This window comes from Pelophylax lessonae (genome assembly GCF_965119305.1).
Source record: "Pelophylax lessonae genome assembly, chromosome: 9".
NCBI classification, from domain to species: Eukaryota; Metazoa; Chordata; class Amphibia; order Anura; family Ranidae; genus Pelophylax; species Pelophylax lessonae.
The window spans coordinates 236,294,012-236,314,018 of record NC_138776.1 but is presented as its reverse complement, the minus strand read 5'-3'; the positions used below and the strand labels follow the sequence as shown (position 1 = coordinate 236,314,018).

At 43.0% G+C, this 20,007-nt stretch overlaps 1 protein-coding gene across 1 annotated transcript; it reads left to right on the top strand.

The window, feature by feature from the left end:
- Positions 1-1,074: 1,074 nt before the first annotated feature.
- On the top strand, positions 1,075-19,959 carry LOC309563335 (uncharacterized protein; the record flags this gene model as incomplete). Its single annotated transcript, XM_082267730.1, has 2 exons — positions 1,075-2,021; positions 19,890-19,959. The coding sequence occupies 2 exons, from the start codon at positions 1,075-1,077 to the stop codon at positions 19,957-19,959; spliced, it is 1,017 nt and encodes a 338-aa protein (XP_082123856.1).
- Positions 19,960-20,007: the final 48 nt, after the last annotated feature.

Genomic DNA, 20,007 nt, shown 5'->3' with positions numbered 1-20,007 from the left:
ACGCACATTCAACAAGGGCCTTGTCCACCTCTTGGGCCAAAAGGTCTGGTGCCTCAGCAGAACAAATCTGTAAGGCAGCTACCTGGTCTAACTTTTCGACCTTTGTTAGACATTATCGCCTGGACCTCCTCTCTTCTCAGGAACAGGCATTTGGTCGAAAGGTACTCCAGGCAGTAGTCCCTCCCTAGACTGGTAAGTTTCTGGCTCATCGTCTCATGGGCTGTCCTGGAAGACGACTTGAGAAAAGCTGAGTTAGACTTACCGGTAACTCCTTTTCTGAGAGTCATCCAGGACAGCCGCATTCCCACTCGGTGTTGTCTTGTATTATGTATTTTATTTATATATATTGTGACGGTATGCGAGGTGAGATAGTGGATAATCGCTATATTTCACCTCGCATACGTTCTGTGGTGAGAGACTGAACCGGAATCCGGCCCGGGTTTTTCCAGCCTCTGTGACAGGCTAGGTTCCGGTCCAGAGATTGTGAGTTACCTGAGTCCATGCTCAGGTGGACTTTAAATTAACAGGAAAAGAGCACAGAAATGCTCTGGCCTGCCTGAGTCTCAGGAGGGAATCTGAGAGAGGAGCTGTGTGTGGACTTTCAAAAGAACAGGTTTGCTTTACTATGTGTTTTTGTGGGTGATGGGGACCAGCCCCACACTGTATAGTGAGGATAACCGTTGTTTAGTTTAGTGCCGGACGGCAAGGATTTATTTTATTGTTTTGTTATTTTTGTATCTTTGCAAACCTCTGCTGAAATAAAGCTGGCAATCCACCAGACTTTAAAGAAACTACCTGCGTGCTGGCCTTAAGTTCCTGTGAAAGGTGATCCCTGTGAGCTAATCTCCCACACGTGGTGGACTCAGCGGGCACTTTCTAAAGATGGAGGAAATGCTAAAGGCCCTGCTACAGGCCAATGCAGCTCAGCGAGAAACAAACCGCCAAATCGCAGAGGCTGCTAGAGCACAACAGGAGGCTACTGCAGCACAGCTGGCAGCACAACAGGAGGCTACTGCAGCACAACAGGCAGCACAACAGGAGGTTGCTGCAGCACAACATGCAGCCCAGCAGGAGATGAACCGGCAGTTTGCAGAGGCTCTGCTAGAGTTAAAGAAAGAAGTTGCATCTCCTGTGCCAGCTGAACCAAAATTGGTACGTGCCTCGTACCACCTGCAAAAGATGACACCGGCCGATGATGTGGAAGCATACCTGGCGACTTTTGAGAGAGTCGCTGTCCGTGAAGGTTGGCCAAACGAACAGTGGGCGGGTCTGTTAGCCCCATTTCTGACAGGAGAATCGCAAAAAGCGTATTTTGACCTGGACCCAGATAAGGCCCAGGACTATGAGACTCTGAAAGTGGAGATACTCGCGCGCTTGGGTGTCACCATGGCAGTCCGGGCCCAGCGCGTGCATCAGTGGACCTATTCCAGCAGCAAGCCACCCCGTTCTCAAATGTTTGACCTGGTCCACCTCACCAAAAAGTGGTTGCAACCAGAGACCTTGACGGGCCCCCAGATCGTGGAGCGTGTCCTAATGGACCAGTACCTGCGCGCGCTCCCTGCTGCTCTGAGGAAGTGGGTCGGACAGGGGGACCCCAAAACTGCAACCGAATTGGTGGACCTAGTGGAGAGGTACAGTGCTACGGAGGACTTGGTGAACCCGTCTACGCCCCACTTCAGTGTGTCTAGGGGTGCAAGATCGCCCAGCGGTTCTGGTAAGACTGTTCCAGGGTTAAAGTGCATGGGGAAACTAGATAAGACTGCTGTTACCGCTAATGAGACTGTTGGTCCTAGGCCTGGAGACTGGCCAAAGAAGCCAGGAAGGTCTTTGGGACCACTAAGAGGACTGGGGATAGAGCACATACAGTGTTTTCGCTGCCATGCATTTGGGCATATTGCTGCAAACTGTCCTATAAATGATGAACCTATGCAATGCGATTTTGCTTATAGGAAAAGACGCATATCTTTGTTTGCACAGGTTGCATATACTGCTTCATGTCAGAGTCGCATTGAAAAGCAAATGTGTGTTATTGCAGTGGATGGAAAGCTGCTCACAGCCCTGCTAGACTCTGGAAGTGTAGTGACCCTAGTCAGAACTGATTGTGTAAATCCCACAAAATTACACCCCAGCACTATTGGGGTCATTTGCATCCATGGGGACACTCGGGACTACCAGACAGCAGTGGTTGAGGTTGATACCCCTTGGGGCAGTGTGACCCATTCAGTGGGGGTGGTGCCTTCGCTACTTCATGAAGCTTTAGTGGGGAGGGATTTCCCCCACTTTTGGAGGTTGTGGGAGAACAAGGGGAGGCTGGTGGAGAGAGCTCCACCTGCTCCGGAAGCACAGGAACTCTCACCAGACCCTTTTTGCCAAAGGGAAGGAAACCCTGTTGGGGGAATCGAGGGAGCTGGAGATCCTCTTCCTTTCCCTGTCATGGCTGGGGAGCCGGAGGACCTGGAAGCTAGCTCCCAGCCAGAGGGTAATGAACAGGAGGACATTTCTGGACCTGACAATGAGAGTAGCCAGAATGTGGTACCCGACTTAGAAGTCAGGAGAGAGGATTTCTGTACCGAGCAATTAGGAGATGTCACCCTCCTTAGAGCCAGAGAAAACGCTAAGATGGTGGATGGGGAACCAGTAGATCCTCACTGGGTGGTGTCTTTCCCTACATGGCCATTAAAAACAATTTACTGTATCAAGTGATAAAACGGGGAGAGGATGAGGTTGAACAGCTGCTGGTTCCCAAACCCTTCCGCAGGTTGGTCCTAGACCTGGCCCATGGTCATGTAATGGGGGGACATCTCGGTATCGAAAAGACCAGGGAGAGAATCACCCAAAGATTTTTCTGGCCCGGGTTGCATGCAGATGTCAGGGGGTACTGTGAATCATGCCCTGAATGCCAAATGTCGGCACCATCGCCCCATTTTCGCAGTCCCCTGGTCCCTCTACCAATCATCGAGGTTCCTTTTGAGAGGATCGGCATGGACCTGGTGGGGCCGGTAGTGAAGTCTGCCCGGGGTCACCAGCATATTCTGGTAATCCTAGACTATGCGACACGCTATCCTGAGGCCATAACCTTGCGTAATACTTCCGCTAAGACTATCGCCAAGAAGTTAGTCCAGGTGTTTAGTCGAGTGGGAATCCCAAAAGAGATCTTAACCGATCAGGGCACCCCATTTATGTCCAGGGTTACCAAGGAACTGTGTAGATTATATAAAATCTCCCATCTCCGTACCTCTGTCTACCACCCCCAAACGGATGGTTTGGTCGAAAGATTTAATAAAACCTTGAAAAGTATGCTAAAAAAGGTGGTTGACAAAGATGGGAGAAATTGGGATTTTTTGCTCCCATATCTTATGTTTTCCATACGAGAGGTTCCGCAAGCATCCACAGGCTATTCTCCCTTTGAGCTCTTGTATGGTAGACATCCCAGGGGGCTGCTGGATGTTGCCAAAGAAACATGGGAAGGTGAGGCCACCCCATATAGAAGCGTCATAGAGCATATCTCCCTGATGCAAGATAGAATCGCTGCTGTCCTGCCACTGGTACGAGAACATATGGAGTGAGCGCAGGAGGCCCAGAGGAGGGTCTATGATCGGGGTGCCAGAGTCCGTACTTTCAGCCCCAGGGACAGAGTGTTGGTACTGGTTCCCACGGTTGAAAGTAAGTTTCTAGCCAAGTGGCAGGGTCCCTTTGAAATTATCGAGAGGATAGGAGAGGTCAACTATAAAGTCTACCAACCAGGGAAAAGGAAACCACAACAAATTTATCATGTGAATCTCTTAAAGCCCTGGAAGGACAGAGAGACTTTATTGGCTGCATCTCCGGCCCCAGCAGACCGGGTGCCGGTGACACCTGCCGTCCCCATAACAGATTCCCTGTCGGTGGCACAACAAAATGATGTTAGGGGGTTTGTGTACAAAAATAGAGACTTTTTCTCCCCCTTACCTGGACTGACCAATGTGATCCAGCATGATATAGTGACAGAACCAGGGGTTCGCGTAAATTTAAAGCCATATAGAATCCCAGAGGCCAGGCGAGAGGCAGTCGCAAAGGAAATAAAAAATATGTTAGAGTTGGATGTAATAGAAGAGTCCCACAGTGAGTGGTCGAGTCCCATAGTATTGGTCCCAAAACCTGATGGCACTATCAGGTTTTGTAACGATTTTAGGAAACTCAACAGTGTATCCAAGTTCGATGCATACCCGATGCCTCGGGTCGACGAACTCGTGGACAGGTTGGGACAGGCCCGCTACATAACAACCCTAGATCTAACGAAAGGCTATTGGCAAATACCCCTAACTGAATCAGCCAAAGAGAAGACTGCCTTTTCCACTCCTGAGGGCTCGTTTCAAAACAAGCGGATGCCTTTCGGTCTGCATGGGGCCCCTGCATCCTTCCAGAGAATGATGGACAAAACTTTGAGACCACATCGCTCATACGCAGCTGCTTATTTGGACGATGTGGTCATCCATAGCCTAGATTGGGACTCGCATCTGCCCCGAGTACAAGCAGTGGTAGATTCCCTTAGGGAAGCAGGTCTCACGGCCAACCCAAAAAAGTGTGCCATAGGCTTGGAGGAGGCCAAATACCTTGGGTATGTTATTGGTCGGGGACTGGTCAAGCCTCAGACCAATAAGATTGAGGCAATTCAAAAGTGGCCCCAACCGGTAAACAAAAAACAAGTTCGGGCCTTCCTAGGCATTACGGGGTATTACCGGCGGTTTATACCTAACTTTGCCACCATCGCCGCCCCTCTGACTGACCTAACGAAGGGTAGAGGGTCGGTCATGGTCAAATGGAATCCTGAAGCGGAGGAGGCGTTTCAGAGGTTAAAGCAGGCCCTTTGTGGACTGCCAGTGCTGGTGACTCCGGACTTCACAAAGGAGTTTGTGGTACAGACTGACGCCTCCGAGGTGGGCCTAGGTGCTGTGCTATCCCAGAACAGAGGTGGTGAGGAGCACCCGGTTGTATACCTGAGCCGAAAACTAAACAAGCATGAAAAAAACTATGCTATTGTTGAGAAGGAATGTCTTGCTGTTAAGTGGGCTTTGGACTCCCTGAAGTATTACTTGTTGGGGAGGTCGTTTAAGTTGGTCACTGACCATGCTCCCCTAAAGTGGATGTGTGACAACAGGGAGAAAAATGGCCGCGTGACAAGATGGTTCCTGGCTCTACAGCCGTTCAAATTTACAGTAGAGCATAGGCCGGGCAAGCTCCAAAACAATGCGGATGCCCTCTCCCGCATGCACTGTATGATTGGGTCTATTGCTCAATCGCCGGCGCTTGAGCAGAGGGGGAGGATATGTGACGGTATGCGAGGTGAGATAGTGGATAATCGCTATATTTCACCTCGCATACGTTCTGTGGTGAGAGACTGAACCGGAATCCGGCCCGGGTTTTTCCAGCCTCTGTGACAGGCTAGGTTCCGGTCCAGAGATTGTGAGTTACCTGAGTCCATGCTCAGGTGGACTTTAAATTAACAGGAAAAGAGCACAGAAATGCTCTGGCCTGCCTGAGTCTCAGGAGGGAATCTGAGAGAGGAGCTGTGTGTGGACTTTCAAAAGAACAGGTTTGCTTTACTATGTGTTTTTGTGGGTGATGGGGACCAGCCCCACACTGTATAGTGAGGATAACCGTTGTTTAGTTTAGTGCCGGACGGCAAGGATTTATTTTATTGTTTTGTTGTTTTTGTATCTTTGCAAACCTCTGCTGAAATAAAGCTGGCAATCCACCAGACTTTAAAGAAACTACCTGCGTGCTGGCCTTAAGTTCCTGTGAAAGGTGATCCCTGTGAGCTAATCTCCCACAATATATATATATATATATATATATATATATATATATATAGTGTGTGTGTGTGTGTGTGTGTTTTTTACAGGAATGTCCTACGGTTCTCGAGAATACTGAAGGTGAGGACCAGAGGGCCACCTTTTATCTAATTGAATTTAATGTGTTTCCTGTCCTGGTAGGAGGTGCCCTAGGTCTCATGGGCTGTCCTGGAAGACTCTTTTGCCACATTTCAGGCTTCAAACATAAAGATATAAAACTGTAATTTTTTGTGAAGAATCAACAACAAGTGGGACACAATCATGAAGTGGAACGAAATTTATTGGATATTTCAAACTTTGTTAACAAATAAAAAACTGAAAAATTGGGCGTGCAAAATTATTCAGCCCCTTTACTTTCAGTGCAGCAAACTCTCTCCAGAAGTTCAGTGAGGATCTCTGAATGATCCAATGTTGACCTAAATGACTAATGATGATAAATAGAAACCACCTGTGTGTAATCAAGTCTCCGTATAAATGCACCTGCACTGTGATAGTCTCAGAGGTCCGTTTAAAGCGCAGAGAGCATCATGAAGAACAAGGAACACACCAGGCAGGTCCGAGATACTGTTGTGGAAAAGTTTAAAGCCGGATTTGGATACAAAAAGATTTCCCAAGCTTTAAACATCCCAAGTAGCACTGTGCAAGCGATAATATTGAAATGGAAGGAGTATCGGACCACTGCAAATCTACGAAGACCTGGCCATCCCTCTAAACTTTCAGCTCATACAAGGAGAAGACTGATCAGAGATGCAGCCAAGAGGTTGGTCACTCTGGAGGAACTGCAGAGATCTACAGCTGAGGTGGGAGACTCTGTCCATAGGACAACAATCAGTCGTATACTGCACAAATCTGCCCTTTATGGAAGAGTGGCAAGAAGAAAGCCATTTCTTAAAGATATCCATAAAAAAGTGTAGTTTGTGGAAGAAGGTGCTCTGGTCAGATGAAACCAAAATCAAACTTTTTGGCAACAATGCAAAACGTTATGTTTGGCGTAAAAGCAACACAGCTCATCACCCTGAACACACCATCCCCACTGTCAAACATGGTGGTGGCAGCATCATGGTTTGGGCCTGCTTTTCTTCAGCAGGGACAGGGAAGATGGTTAAAATTAATGGAAAAATGGATGGAGCCAAATACAGGACCATTCTGGAAGAAAACCTGATGGAGTCTGCAAAAGAACTGAGACTGGGACGGAGATTTGTCTTCCAACAAGACAATGATCCAAAACATAAAGCAAAATCTACAGTGGAATGGTTAACAAATAAACATATCCAGGTGTTAGAATGGCCAAGTCAAAGTCCAGACCTGAATCCAATCAAGAATCTGTGGAAAGAACTGAAAACTGCTGTTCACAAACGCTCTCCATCCAACCTCACTGAGCTCGAGCTGTTTTGCAAGGAGGAATGGGCAAAAATTTCAGTCTTTCGATGTGTAAAACTGATAGAGACATACCCCAAGCGACTTACAGCTGTAATCGCAGCAAAAGGTGGCACTACAAAGTATTAACTTGAGGGGGCTGAATAATTTTGCACGCCCAATTTTTAAGTTTTTTATTTGTTAAAAAAGTTTGAAATATCCAATAAATTTTATTCCGCTTCATGATTGTGTCCCACTTGATGTTGATTCTTAACAAAAAATTACAGTTTTATATCTTTATGTTTGAAGCCTGAAATGTGGCAAAAGGTCGCAAAGTTCAAGGGGGCCGAATACTTTCGCAAGGCACTGTGTGTATATATACAGTAAGCATGGGATCAGTAATTGCAAAAAACAAAAATACGTCAAATCTTTGGGCCCATCTAAGAGTTCATCATATTGAATTATATGATGCAGCACAGAAAAAAACAAAATGAATATCAATGTGATTTTGAAATACCTCCTCCACTATCCGAGACAACAGATATGTTTCAGAAAAAAAACATGTGTCACTGTCTAGATTCAGATGGAAGATCCCAACTGCTGGACAGAGTAATCACAGAGATGATGGACACTGATAACCAGCAATTTACAATGGTGTCTGACTCAGGATTTAAGCGGTTGATGTCCATACTTGAGCCAAGGTACACACTGAAGTGTAAGAAGTATTATCGAACAGAAATGCTGGGAAAGATTCACGAAAAGGTCGTTCAGAAAGTAAAGGCTATGCTGCAACCAGAGAATGCTGGCAACTCACTCTCATTCACGACTGACTGCTGGTCAGGACAAACGGAGTCACTAATGATTCTTACATGCCACTTCATTGACAGCGGATGGACAAAAAGGCAATTGGTGTTGAATACAAAAGTGACGCAAGGATCCCACACTGAGTACAGTAGAGAAATGTTTCAAGGCATGCTTGAAGACTGGGGACTCAAGAAAGACCGAGTGATGCTTATGCTCCTTCGAGACAGTGGAGTAAACATGCGGAAAGGAATGAGGCTTGCTGATATGTCAGACCTCAGTGTCATGGCACACAACACCCTCCAACTTTCAAATAATGGTCTGTCAAGCCAGAGAGCTTTGATTTATATGTTTTGAGAAGCATGAAGAGATTAAAAATGTTGTGCTGGCAAGTCTTTTGAATCCTCGATACAAGAACCATGCTTTCTCTTCTGTTGATGTATTGGCCAAGGCAAAACAATAGCCGACAGAAGATATTCAACAGGAGGGGCAGGAGGTTCCTGCCGAAAAGACAAGTCCAGAACAGCATTTTTATAATCTGAAAGAGCAGCATGCTACAAAAACAGAAAAATGTCCAAAAAGACAACGAACCAAAGAGAATCTTCTTCATCGTGGTCAAATTGATCATGATATTTTCAGTGTTTTATTGGGACCTCATGCGGAGGATTCTTCTGAATCTGCAAAAATGAGCATGGATGATGAACTTCATCTCTATTTGAAGGAACCAGTAAATGACAGAAGAAGTGGTGATCCTCTTCAGTGGTGGAAAGAAAATGAGGCACGGTACAAAAGACTTCCTTCTCATGCTAGAAGATACCTCTTTCTCTCTCTGCTCCTCTGTCCTCCCCTCCTCCTGTACCAAGTGAGCATGTTAATGAAGTGGCAGCATTATATGAAAAAAACATAAGCTGTTTAACAGGTGAACATGAACATGCTGAAATGTTCTGCTTTCTGCAGTATAATATTGTTCTACTTAACTGGGAGTATTGACAAGTGTAGCAGTACTAGTGTCCACTCCAATCCACTGTCTAGCTGTTGTCTAGCTTTTTTCTAGCAGTTTTGCACTGACTGCAGTAGTGATTAAATCATTGCATTGAGTGCACTACTGCAGTCCAATCCACTCTCTAGCTTTTTTTCTAGCAGTTTTGCACTAACTGCAGTAAGTCATTGCAGTGAGTGCATTACTGCAGCAGTAGTCCACTGACTCCAGTCTGTCAGGGTTATTTGGGGAGGTTAATTTCACAAATAGAAATGAAATGTCATATTTTGATCTGTATAGAATTAGCAATGACATCCATTTTGTTAAAGGTTGTTGAAAGGTCAAGCCTCCTTTAAAAGTGCATATTCAACAGGTTTTACCCCAAACAGGCTGTGTTGACCTAAGCTAAAGTAATAAATAGTCTGTTGACTTTCTTTAAGATAAGGACTAAGACACTATTCCAAGGTAATCTTGTTTGTGCGGAATCATAAAAACCTTAGTCACTATTTTCTATGCTTAAACCATTTAAAACTAAAATTTACAAATATGTTATAATCTTATATGTAACATAATATTAACAATGAAATATATAACTAGCATACATAGATATGTAGAAAATTGTTATATATTACAATTGTTTCATATTTTGCTAAAAACTAACTTTACTGATTTTGATGACTCATCTCTGTATGTCGAGAAAGACTTCATGTTAATCCTTGTAAGTGGTAAAGAATCATAAAAACTTTTCTGGCCTTGCCAGGTGTTTAATTTAGAAGGTCTGGATTGTAAGCTCTGGGTCAATATAAAGGTTCGAAGTTTATTTGTAGGCAAATAATGCTGTCATACTGAACCTAAGAGCAATGCAATACTGCCATTTTTGCTGACTACTACGGTAATTGAAGTCTTAGATTTCAAAAGTAAAATCCAATATATTTTAAATAAGATATATTAAATATTAGAATGGTGTTACCAAGATTAATTCTTTATTCAGATGCCTGGTGGATATGAAATGGACATGTCATAGATGAAAGCATGGATACATTATTATGTTCTTTTATAATAGTCTTATATGGAGAAATCTTTATTTAATTTTAATATACTGGTTGACCAAGAGGTGTCACCCTATGACATCACCAGTTAATGAATAAAATGTTCCAACCAATGATGATCATGTTACTCCCACTGGGTTTAATTTATGGTAATTTTAATAATCCTTTGTTCTATACCATATAAAAGCCCAGATGAGAGAGACACATGACACATCACATTTTGCCCAATATACATCACACTTACAACATACACGCTATTACAACCATGCACAGACTCATCTACACAGACTACATTTCAATCTGCCATGTATCTGAACCTTTGAGGGACGCCAAACGAAGCTCCTCCCTAATTGGCCACCATCTTGGAAATGCAGCCATCTTAAGGAACCTGGTAACTACTATTCTAAGCTAGCGGCCATTTTAAATATGGTAAATATGCCTTGCTGTTTATTTGATTATTATTCAATATTGTTTATGTACTTCCTTAAATGTTTTACATTTCATATTCAAGGGTAACGAGAGTTCAATCCCAGCCGTATAAACCATATGTAGATTTTTCTCTAAAGAGATGATTTTTGCTTTTTATACATTTTTATTAATATCAGATTTAACGCATTAATTGCGAATTTAGTCTTCCGTTTTGCATGGCTTATTCTCACTCCATCTGCAGTGGAATGATTTTCGGCCGTGTGATTGCGCAGACAATTGTGGTCTGATTGTATAGTATACTTAAATATGGTTTCTACTACATCTGGGGAAATGGTAATCTTGCTTTCGTTTCACTTTAACTTTGTTTCAGTTTCACTTTCATTATTGAGCTACAAATCACATTGCATTTATTGTTTGAAGTTTGTATTTTTGTAAAGTTATCTTTTTGTGTAATCTCAAGCTTGATCATTTATCGTGATTACATGTCTCGTGAATAAAACTTTTATATATTCCATACTGTAGACTGTTTTCACTAGGATTGGTATATGCTTTTAAAAATAAATTAATCAATAAAAAGAATTCGCTACATATTGATTTATGGAATAAGTTGAGATTCTCCTTTCGCACAGATCTTTGCTTATTATTAACCATAAATAGACACTGTTATAGTCAGAACAGTGTAAACATTCTGATATAATGGAGGCACAGCGAGATATTATTAATTATTATTAATAATTTATTATTAATTAATTCTGACAAGTCCAATCCACTGTCTAGCTTTTGTCTAGCTTTTTTTCTAGCAGTTTTTCTCAATGTAAATCATTGCAGTGAGTGCACTACTGCAGCAGTAGTCCACTTACTCCAGTCCAATCCACTGTCTAGCTTTTTTTCTAGCAGTTTTGCACTGACTGCAGTAGTGATTTAAAATCATTGCAGTGAGTGCACTACTGCAGCGGTAGTCCACTGACTCCAATCCACTGTCTAGCTTTCTTTCTAGCAGTTTTGCACTGACTGCATTGCAGTAGTGATTTAAAATTATTGCAGTGAGTGAGTGCACTACTGCAGCAGTTTATGTATCATTCACAATCAGATGATATTAAACTGATGTCCCTGCAAGTGCAGTTTTTCTACCAGTTTTCATGCAGGTGTGAAGAACGAGCCTTTAATGTTAAAAATGTTAATAAATAAACATTAACATGTAACAGATTTGTGTTGAAATTTCTGTTTATTTTGCAAAACTTTAAATGTTCAAAATATCGGTGCATATCGGCCGATACCGATATGCATTGGCCAAAATATCAGTATCGGCAACAAAAAACCGATATCGGTCGATCACTAATATATAGTGCCAAAAGTTTTTGCGGTATGTTGCAATCTAATCAGAGACAGTGCAGTTGCAATACAAAAAAAAAAAGAGAGTTAAGAGGGCCCTGCTCATAAGAGCTTACAATCTAATAGAGTGGGGCAAGTAGTACAAAAGGGTATAATTGTGGGGGATGAACTGATGGAAGAGATAAAAGTATAGTTACTTGGAGGTGTGATGGGCTTCCCTGAAGAAACGTTTTCAGGGATCACCAAAAGGCATCCAGAGTAGAAGATAGCTGTACAGATTGAGGTAGAGTGTTCCAGAAAATGAGAGAGATTCTGGAGACCAGCATGGGAGGAGAAGACAAGAGGGCTTGAGAGCAGAAGGTCTTGGGAGGAGCGGAGAGGACTGTTTGGGTGAATTTTGGAAACAAGATTGGTGATGTAGCTCAGGGCAGATTTGTAAATGGCTTTATATGTTAGTATTTTGAATTCAATTCGCTGGGCAATTGGAAATCAATGGAGGGATTGGCAGAAAGGGGTGGCCGATACTGGGCGGTTGGTAAGGTAGATGAGAATGGCAGCCTCATTAATGATAGACTAAAGAGGGGATAGCCTATGAGATGGGAGTTGCAATAGTTAAGACTAGAGATGACAAGGGAGTGAATGAGCAGCTTGGCAGTTTGTGACAGCGATTGGATTGGGGTTCTAATAACAATCTTGAAATATTTATGCCAGTTGGAGCATTATACAGTGCAGGCGGTCCCCAGGTTACAGACATCCGACTTACAAATGACTCCTACTTACAAATGGAGGGAGACAACAGGAAGTGAGGAGAAATCTAGCCCTAGGAAGGGAAATTTACTCCTGTAAGAGTTCTCATGGGAAAAAAGGTGTCTCCACTGAAGCTTTATCCCTAATCTTTGTTTCCAGAACAAACCAAAATTTTCAAAATACAGTTGTCATAAGGACAGAAAGTGAGGGGAAATCTTCTGAACAGGGGTACAGACAAAAACCCTTCCCTATGCTATCCAAAAAAACGTAAAAATTATTCATTTGGCTGGAGCTATGCCTACAAAATGTACCTGTTCCAGCTTTGACTTAAGAACAAACCTACAGTCCCTATCTTGTTTGTAACCCGGGGACCGCCTGTACTGTGCAGGGGCTTGTGAAAAAACACTGCACGATACAGATGCTTTCTGAAATAATGCAATTGATAGGTTTTATAATGATCAACTAACATCCTACAAAGTGCATGAACAGACAAAAAAAAACCTATATCAGACCACCCTTTGCCTTTAACCACTTAAGCCCCGGAACATTTTACCCCCTTCCTGACCAGGGCCTATTTTGCGATTCTGCACTGCGTTACTTTAACGGACAATTGCGCGGTCATGCGACGCTGTACCTAAACGAATTTGACGTCCTTTTTTTCCCACAAACAGAGCTTTCTTTTGGTGGTATTTGATCACCTGTGCGATTTTTTGATCATGCGCTATAAACAAAAAAATAGCGTCAATTTTGCAAAAATAGCAATATTTTTCATATTTTTTTTATATGAAATTCCCCCAAAAAATGTAAAAATCAAAATTTTTTAACATTTTCGGCCAATTTGTTTTATGCTACCTATGTTTGTTAAAAAAATCGAAAAAAAAGCGTATTTTGATTGGTTTGCGCAAAAGTTATCGCGTTTACTAACAAAGGGAAAGATTTTTGTCATTTTTGTTGTCCGCTGGTCACACGCGCGGGGGGGTCCGCCGGTCACACGCGCGGGGGGGGTCCGTGACCACGCGGGAGCGCGCCTCCGGGGGCGCGCGCTCGCTCCTTAGACCCTCACAGGCTAGCGACGTAGATCTACGTCACTCTGCCTGTGAGGGGCTGACTGCCGAAGTAAATAACCGTGCGGCAGTCGGCAAGTGGTTAAGGAACTCAGTAGGTATGTTGTTCCAAACATCCAGGCGCCCACTAACACTACCGACACATGTGACTAATTCAGGTAGTTCTAACTACTGCCACTTCACGAAGCTGTTGCTTTGGCAGCGACAGATTCTTAAGAATCCCCGTCAGTTAGCAGATTAGGAAACTGGTGGTATCTAAGACCATCTATGAGTTGGCATACAAGTGGTACACCAGTGCTGGGGCATGGCTGTGCTGGGAAGCTGTCATAAATGTGACGATTACTGCATAGGGATCTATCACTGCTCCATTCAACTTGGAGATTCATTGGCTGAAAGAAAAGTGTATATGAAGGGGCTGGAGATAGTGGTGATGTCCATTTTTGGGAAATGTTTTTTTGGCACTGGGTGGGTGTAGCTTGATGGGGAACTTGGAGACTTGTTTCCCATCAGGTCCACTTCACTTTTGATTGACAGCACAAGGCAATTTGAAAGCCTCTATTGGACTGATTAGCAGCTGTGGATGCGCCCATTTCAGTACACTGCCAATCCACAGCAAGGCACACCTGATGGGGAAGGAGTCTCTTGGATCCCCACCAGCCTTCTTCCTCTCCTGCTAAAAAAAAAATCTATGGCCATGTGCCTGTTAGTGTAACAGGCACAGTGGCTAGGGAGGAAGGAAGCACACCGAAGGAGTGTCCAGTATGGGGGCAGGTACTTGACAAAAGGATTGTCCAGTCTATGACAGTCAATATTTCCAATGCACACATTCACAAAAGTGGCTGCAAATGTAAGTGGGTGCTGCAGCGACTAATGGCTAGAAACCAAACACATTCAAAGAGAGAAGTACAGTATGTCACCAGCACACAAAGGATTTCCAGAACAGGACCAAAGCTTAATTCAGCGTAAAGTAACATTTCGGAGCCTCGCAGGACTCCTCCATCAGGCATGTGGGAGGGAGGAAGCGCACTGCAGGAGTGTCTAATATGGTGACAGGTATATGACAGAAGAAGTGTCCAGTCTGTGACAAGTACATAAATCAGCCACAAGCCCTGATAAATTCAGTGCAGTGGCCTAATGGAATTCTAAAAGGTGAACTGCCTTTGGCCATCTGAACTTGTTGGTTGTTTTTCCCTCGCCCAGTTTCCTTCCTCCTGCACAGCTAATTCAGTTTAATAATTGTATTTTAACCACTTTACCACCGGAGGATTTTGCTGTCTTACGTCCAGGCCACTTTTTGCGATTCGGCGCTGTGCGAATTTAACTGACAATTGCGCGGTTGTGCGACGCCGTACCTAAACTAATTTGACATCCTTTTTTTCCCACAAACAGAGATTTCTTTTGGTGGTATTTGATCACCTGTGTGATTTTTTGATCATGCGCTATAAACAAAAAAAGAGCGTCAATTTTGCAAAAATAACAATATTTTTCACATTTTTTTATATGAAATTCCCAAAAAAAAAATGTAAAAATCAAAATTTTTTAACATTTTAGACCAATTTGTTTTATGCTACATATTTTTGGTAAAAAAAAATCACAAAAAGCGTATTTTGATTGGTTTGCGCAAAAGTTATTGCGTTTACTAACTAAGGGAAAGATTTTTGTAATTTTTGTTGTTTTTTTTTTTAACGCGTAATGGCGGCGATCTGCGATTTTTTTTGGCGGGACTGCGACATTGGGGCTAGCAGATCGGACCCTTGACTGATATTTTTGACACTTTTGGGGTTACCATTGACATTACTACAGTAATCAGTGCTATACATATGCACTGTTACTGTAAAAATGACACTGGCAGTGAAGGGGTTAACTTTTTTGTGAGGGAGGGGTTAAGTGTGTCCCTAGGGGCGTGCTTCTAACTGTGATTGGTTGTGGCTTGAGGTGTAGGAACAGTGATCAATGGTCCTACATAGCAGGATCGTATGATCACTATTCTTACACAGGGGAGAATGACAGGCGGCTTTGTTTACATTACCCGCCTGACTTTCTCCCGGTGTAACGGACGATCGCGAGTGCCCGGCGGACATCGGGTCCGCCGGGCACACACGCGGGGGGGGGGGTCCGTGACCGAGCGGGAGCGCGCATCTGGTGGCACGCGCCCGCTCCCCAGAGCCTCACAGGCTAGTGACGTACCCCTACATCACTTTGCCTGTGAGGGGCTGACTGCCGCCGTATATAGTCGTGCGGCAGTCGGCAAGGGGTCAATGCATTTTGTAGGTTGCTAATTGATAAATAAAAAATCTAGTCATTTCATTTTGAAAGAGCACGGGGGTCAGAAAGCGTACTTTTTACACACTCTGGGCATTTAGCCCCTATGAGATTGCAGTGTTTATATGTAGGTGGCAGGGATGGGGCACACTGGCCAACCCTGCTGCCGGCAGCCTCTAAAACTCTAATTGAGGCTGAGAGGGACTGGACAGTGCAGTGAATGGTAATAACATTTAGGGCAATTTGCACACAAGGACCAATGTCCATAATGCAAACTTCTTGTTTACATTATGGACATTGGTTCACAATGGCCAATGGCTCTGAGGAAGAGGGGATCGCCCCTCGAAATGCATCAGCCTTCTTCTGGAAGGTCCTTTAACCTGCTGGGAACAGTCTCACTGACCCGGTCACTTTGTGTCTACTATGGACTTTGATATGCTTTATCATTAATATGCTTGTGAGTATATATATATTTTTTTTATACATTATTAAAGATACTACTTGGGTAATGCGTAAGGTTGGGGTGCCCTCTTTTCTTTGTTTTACAGTTTCTCCATTGGGTCTTTCCTCCGACCCTTAGAGGGCAGCAAAATCTGTGCTCTCTTTTGAGCCACCAAGAACCTTTGAGACATCCATTACCATTACGCCACCCTCGAGCACAGGAGAATGCTTTTGCACGGTTTGTCTGTGTCAGTTTGTTTGACAGTGCCGTAACCATGTGTATGTGTACAGCAATAGGAAGCCAGCAGAAGCTCCAGTGCTTCCCTGTTTTATCCAAAACAAACTAAAATATTTTGGCGTTTGCATAGAATTGCGTTAAGTAAAACTACCAACATGGATTTCTAGAACTGCAAGAAGTCAGGCTGATTTGGACGTATATTTGGAGTTCCAGAGCTTTGTATCAATCAAGTACAAGTGCATAGCCCAGTGTTGCCATCTTCCCATGATTCAGGCAATGTAGTCTGGAGGAAGTATAGAGACAAAGTATACAGTATTTCACAAAAGTAAGTACACCCCTCACATTTTTGTAATTTTTTTTTATTATATCTTTTCATCTGACATCACTGAAGAAATGACACTGCAACAATGTGAAGCAGTGAGTGTCCCCTCAAAATAACTCAACACAATGTCTAAACCGCTGGCAACAAATGTGAGTACACCCCTAAGCGAAAATATCCAAATTGGGCCCAATCAGTCATGTGACTCAGTGTTACAAGGTCTCAGGTGTGAATGGGGAGCAGGTGTGTTAGATTTGGTGTTATCACTCTCACTCTCTCATACTGGTCACTGAAAGAAGTTCAACATGGCACCTCATGGCAAAGAACTCTGAGGATCTGAAAAAAAGAATTGTTGCTCTACATGAAGATGGCCTAGGCTATAAGAAGATTGCCAAGACCCTGAAACTGAGCTGCAGCACAGTGGCCAAGATCATGCAGTGGTTTACCAGTATAGAAAAAAGTGTGATTAACACTTGGGCGGATGCGCACAGGATACATTTTGATCAATTGATGTAATTAGTGTCCACGTGAAAATATAGATTAATAAATTAAATGTGTGAATAAAGAAAAAAAAATATATATATATATATATGAGCTTATATGGGGTTAACACTGTGGAAAATTCAACAATAATTTTATGAGCTGCTTGTCTGGACAACAATAGAGTTAAAATGATAGTAAATACATTAGGGACTGTGCTCAATTATTAAATAAATATATATAAAAATTATGTGATAGTGATAAATAATATCGAACTTCTATAAATCACCAGTGTGTGACATTATAGGATAAAATAATTCATGTGTGAAACATCAATAAATAGATATGATCATTTTATAAAAATAAATAGATTTTAAATAATAATAGCCAATAAATATATTCAAACAATTATAAAGGATAGTAACATTTTTTTTCAAAGTGATTGGTCTTTTTTGAAACACTATTTTCTTAGCACTACCTGTTCACATTTTAGATTAGCACTAAGAACACTTTACAGCAAAATTGGACTCTTTTCTAATATATCACTATTGGCAATCACTTCCAAAAAAAAATGTTACTATCCTTAGAATTGTTTGAATATATTTATTGGCTATTTATTATTATTTAAAATCTATTCATTTTTATTTAATGATCATATCTTTTTATTGAGGTTTCACACATGAATTAATTTATCCTATCATGTCACACACTGGTGATTTATAGAAGTTAGATATTATTTATCACTATCACATAATTTTACTTATAATTTTTATATATATGTATTTAATAATTGAGCGCGGTCCCTATTGTATTTACTAGTGGTTTAACAGGACAGGTTCCTCTCAGAACAGGCCTCGCCATGGTCGACCAAACAAGTTGCTTGCACATGCTCACCGTCGTATCCAGAGGTTGTCTTTGGAAAATAGACATATTAGTGCTGCCAGCATTGCTGCAGAGGTTAAAGGGGTGGGGGGGGGTCAGCCTGTCAGTACTCAGACCATACGCTGGACACTGCATCAAATTGGTCTGCATGGCTGTTGTTCCAAAAGGAAGCCTCTTCTAAAGATGATGCACAAGAAATCTCGCAAATAGTTTGCTGAAGACAAGCAGACTAAGGACACGGACTACTGGAACCATGTCCTTTGGTCTGATGAGACCAAGATAAACTTATTTGGTTCAGATGGTGTAAAGCGTGTGTGGCGGCAACCAGTTGAGGAGTACAAAGACAAGTGTGTCTTGCCTACAGTCAAGCATGGTGGTGGGAGTGTCACGGGCCGGGGCTGCATGAGTGCTGCCACCACTGGGGAGCTACAGTTCATTGAGGGAACCATGAATGCCAACATGTACTGTGACATACTGAAGCAGAGCATGATCACCTCCCTTCAGAAAGTGTGCCACAGAGCAGTATTCCAACATGCTAACGACCCCAAACACACCTCCAAGATGACCACTGCCATGTTAAAGAAGCTGAGGGTAAAGATGATGGACTGGCCAACCATGTCTCCAGTCCTAAACCCTATTGAGCATCTGTGGGGCATCTTCAAACAGAAGGTGGAGAAGAGCAAGGTCTCTAACATCCACCAGCTTTGCGATGTCGTCATGGAGTAGTGGAAGAGGACTCCAGTGGCAACCTGTGAAGCTCTAGTGAACCCCATGACCAAGAGGGTTATAAGGCAGTGCTGATAAATAATGGTGGCCACACAAAATATTGACACTTTGGGCTCAATTTGGACATTTCCACTTAGGGGTGTACTCACTTTTGTTGCCAGCAGTTTAATCATTATTGGCTTGTGCTGAGTTATTTTGAGGGGACAGCAAATTTAAACTATTATACAAGCTGTACATTCACTACTTTACATTGTATCAAAGTGTCATTTAGGGTCCTTTCACAATGTGCACTGTCCGACAAGGTCCATTCTGCTCAGCGGGGGGAGATCGATCCGCCGATCAGGCGGATGACAGCTCCGTCTCCGCGCTGTGTTGACGTGACTTGAAGCAATGCCTGTGTAATCTTGAAGTCTATGGACCTCAAATCGCATCGTCAGACCAAAGTAGTGCAGGTACTACTTTGAAGTTGCTGCAACTTGAATCTGCACAGATATGAATGGTACTCAATGGAAATCATGGGATACGACTTGTCATGCAACTTTGCAGTCCTAAGTCGCACAAGTGTAAAAGGGCCCCAACCTGCAAAAATGTTACTGATCGGTGTATAAGCTATTGCCCAGGATAGAGATGGGTAAGTAACACTGGAAATTGCAGATCTGCAAGCTCTCAATAGTGCTGCCATCGTTTGGCATAGATCACAGGACAACTTTGTTAAAAGTCACTTCTATTTCAATGTGTTTAGCTTTATGGTTGGAGTTATTAATTTATTCTTCTCTGGTTTCTTTGTGGCACTGATGCCTACATCACTTAACCAGTAGGTGGGGTTGCATACTAACAATTTAATGGTAATACCTGGAAGTGGTAATCATGAGCTGCTATGGTATTCAGACCTATTCCTTTTTTTCCTGTGTAGTAGTGTATTCTAGACATAATAGCTGCACTTTATTTCACAGGATCAGCTTTCTTTATAGAGGTTCAGCCATGGAAGCCACCTGCTATGTCAGCAGAATATCAGTTGGCTAGATCCTCCCTTGGGGACTGGGTTGTTCTAAGCCCAGAACTACATAGTCT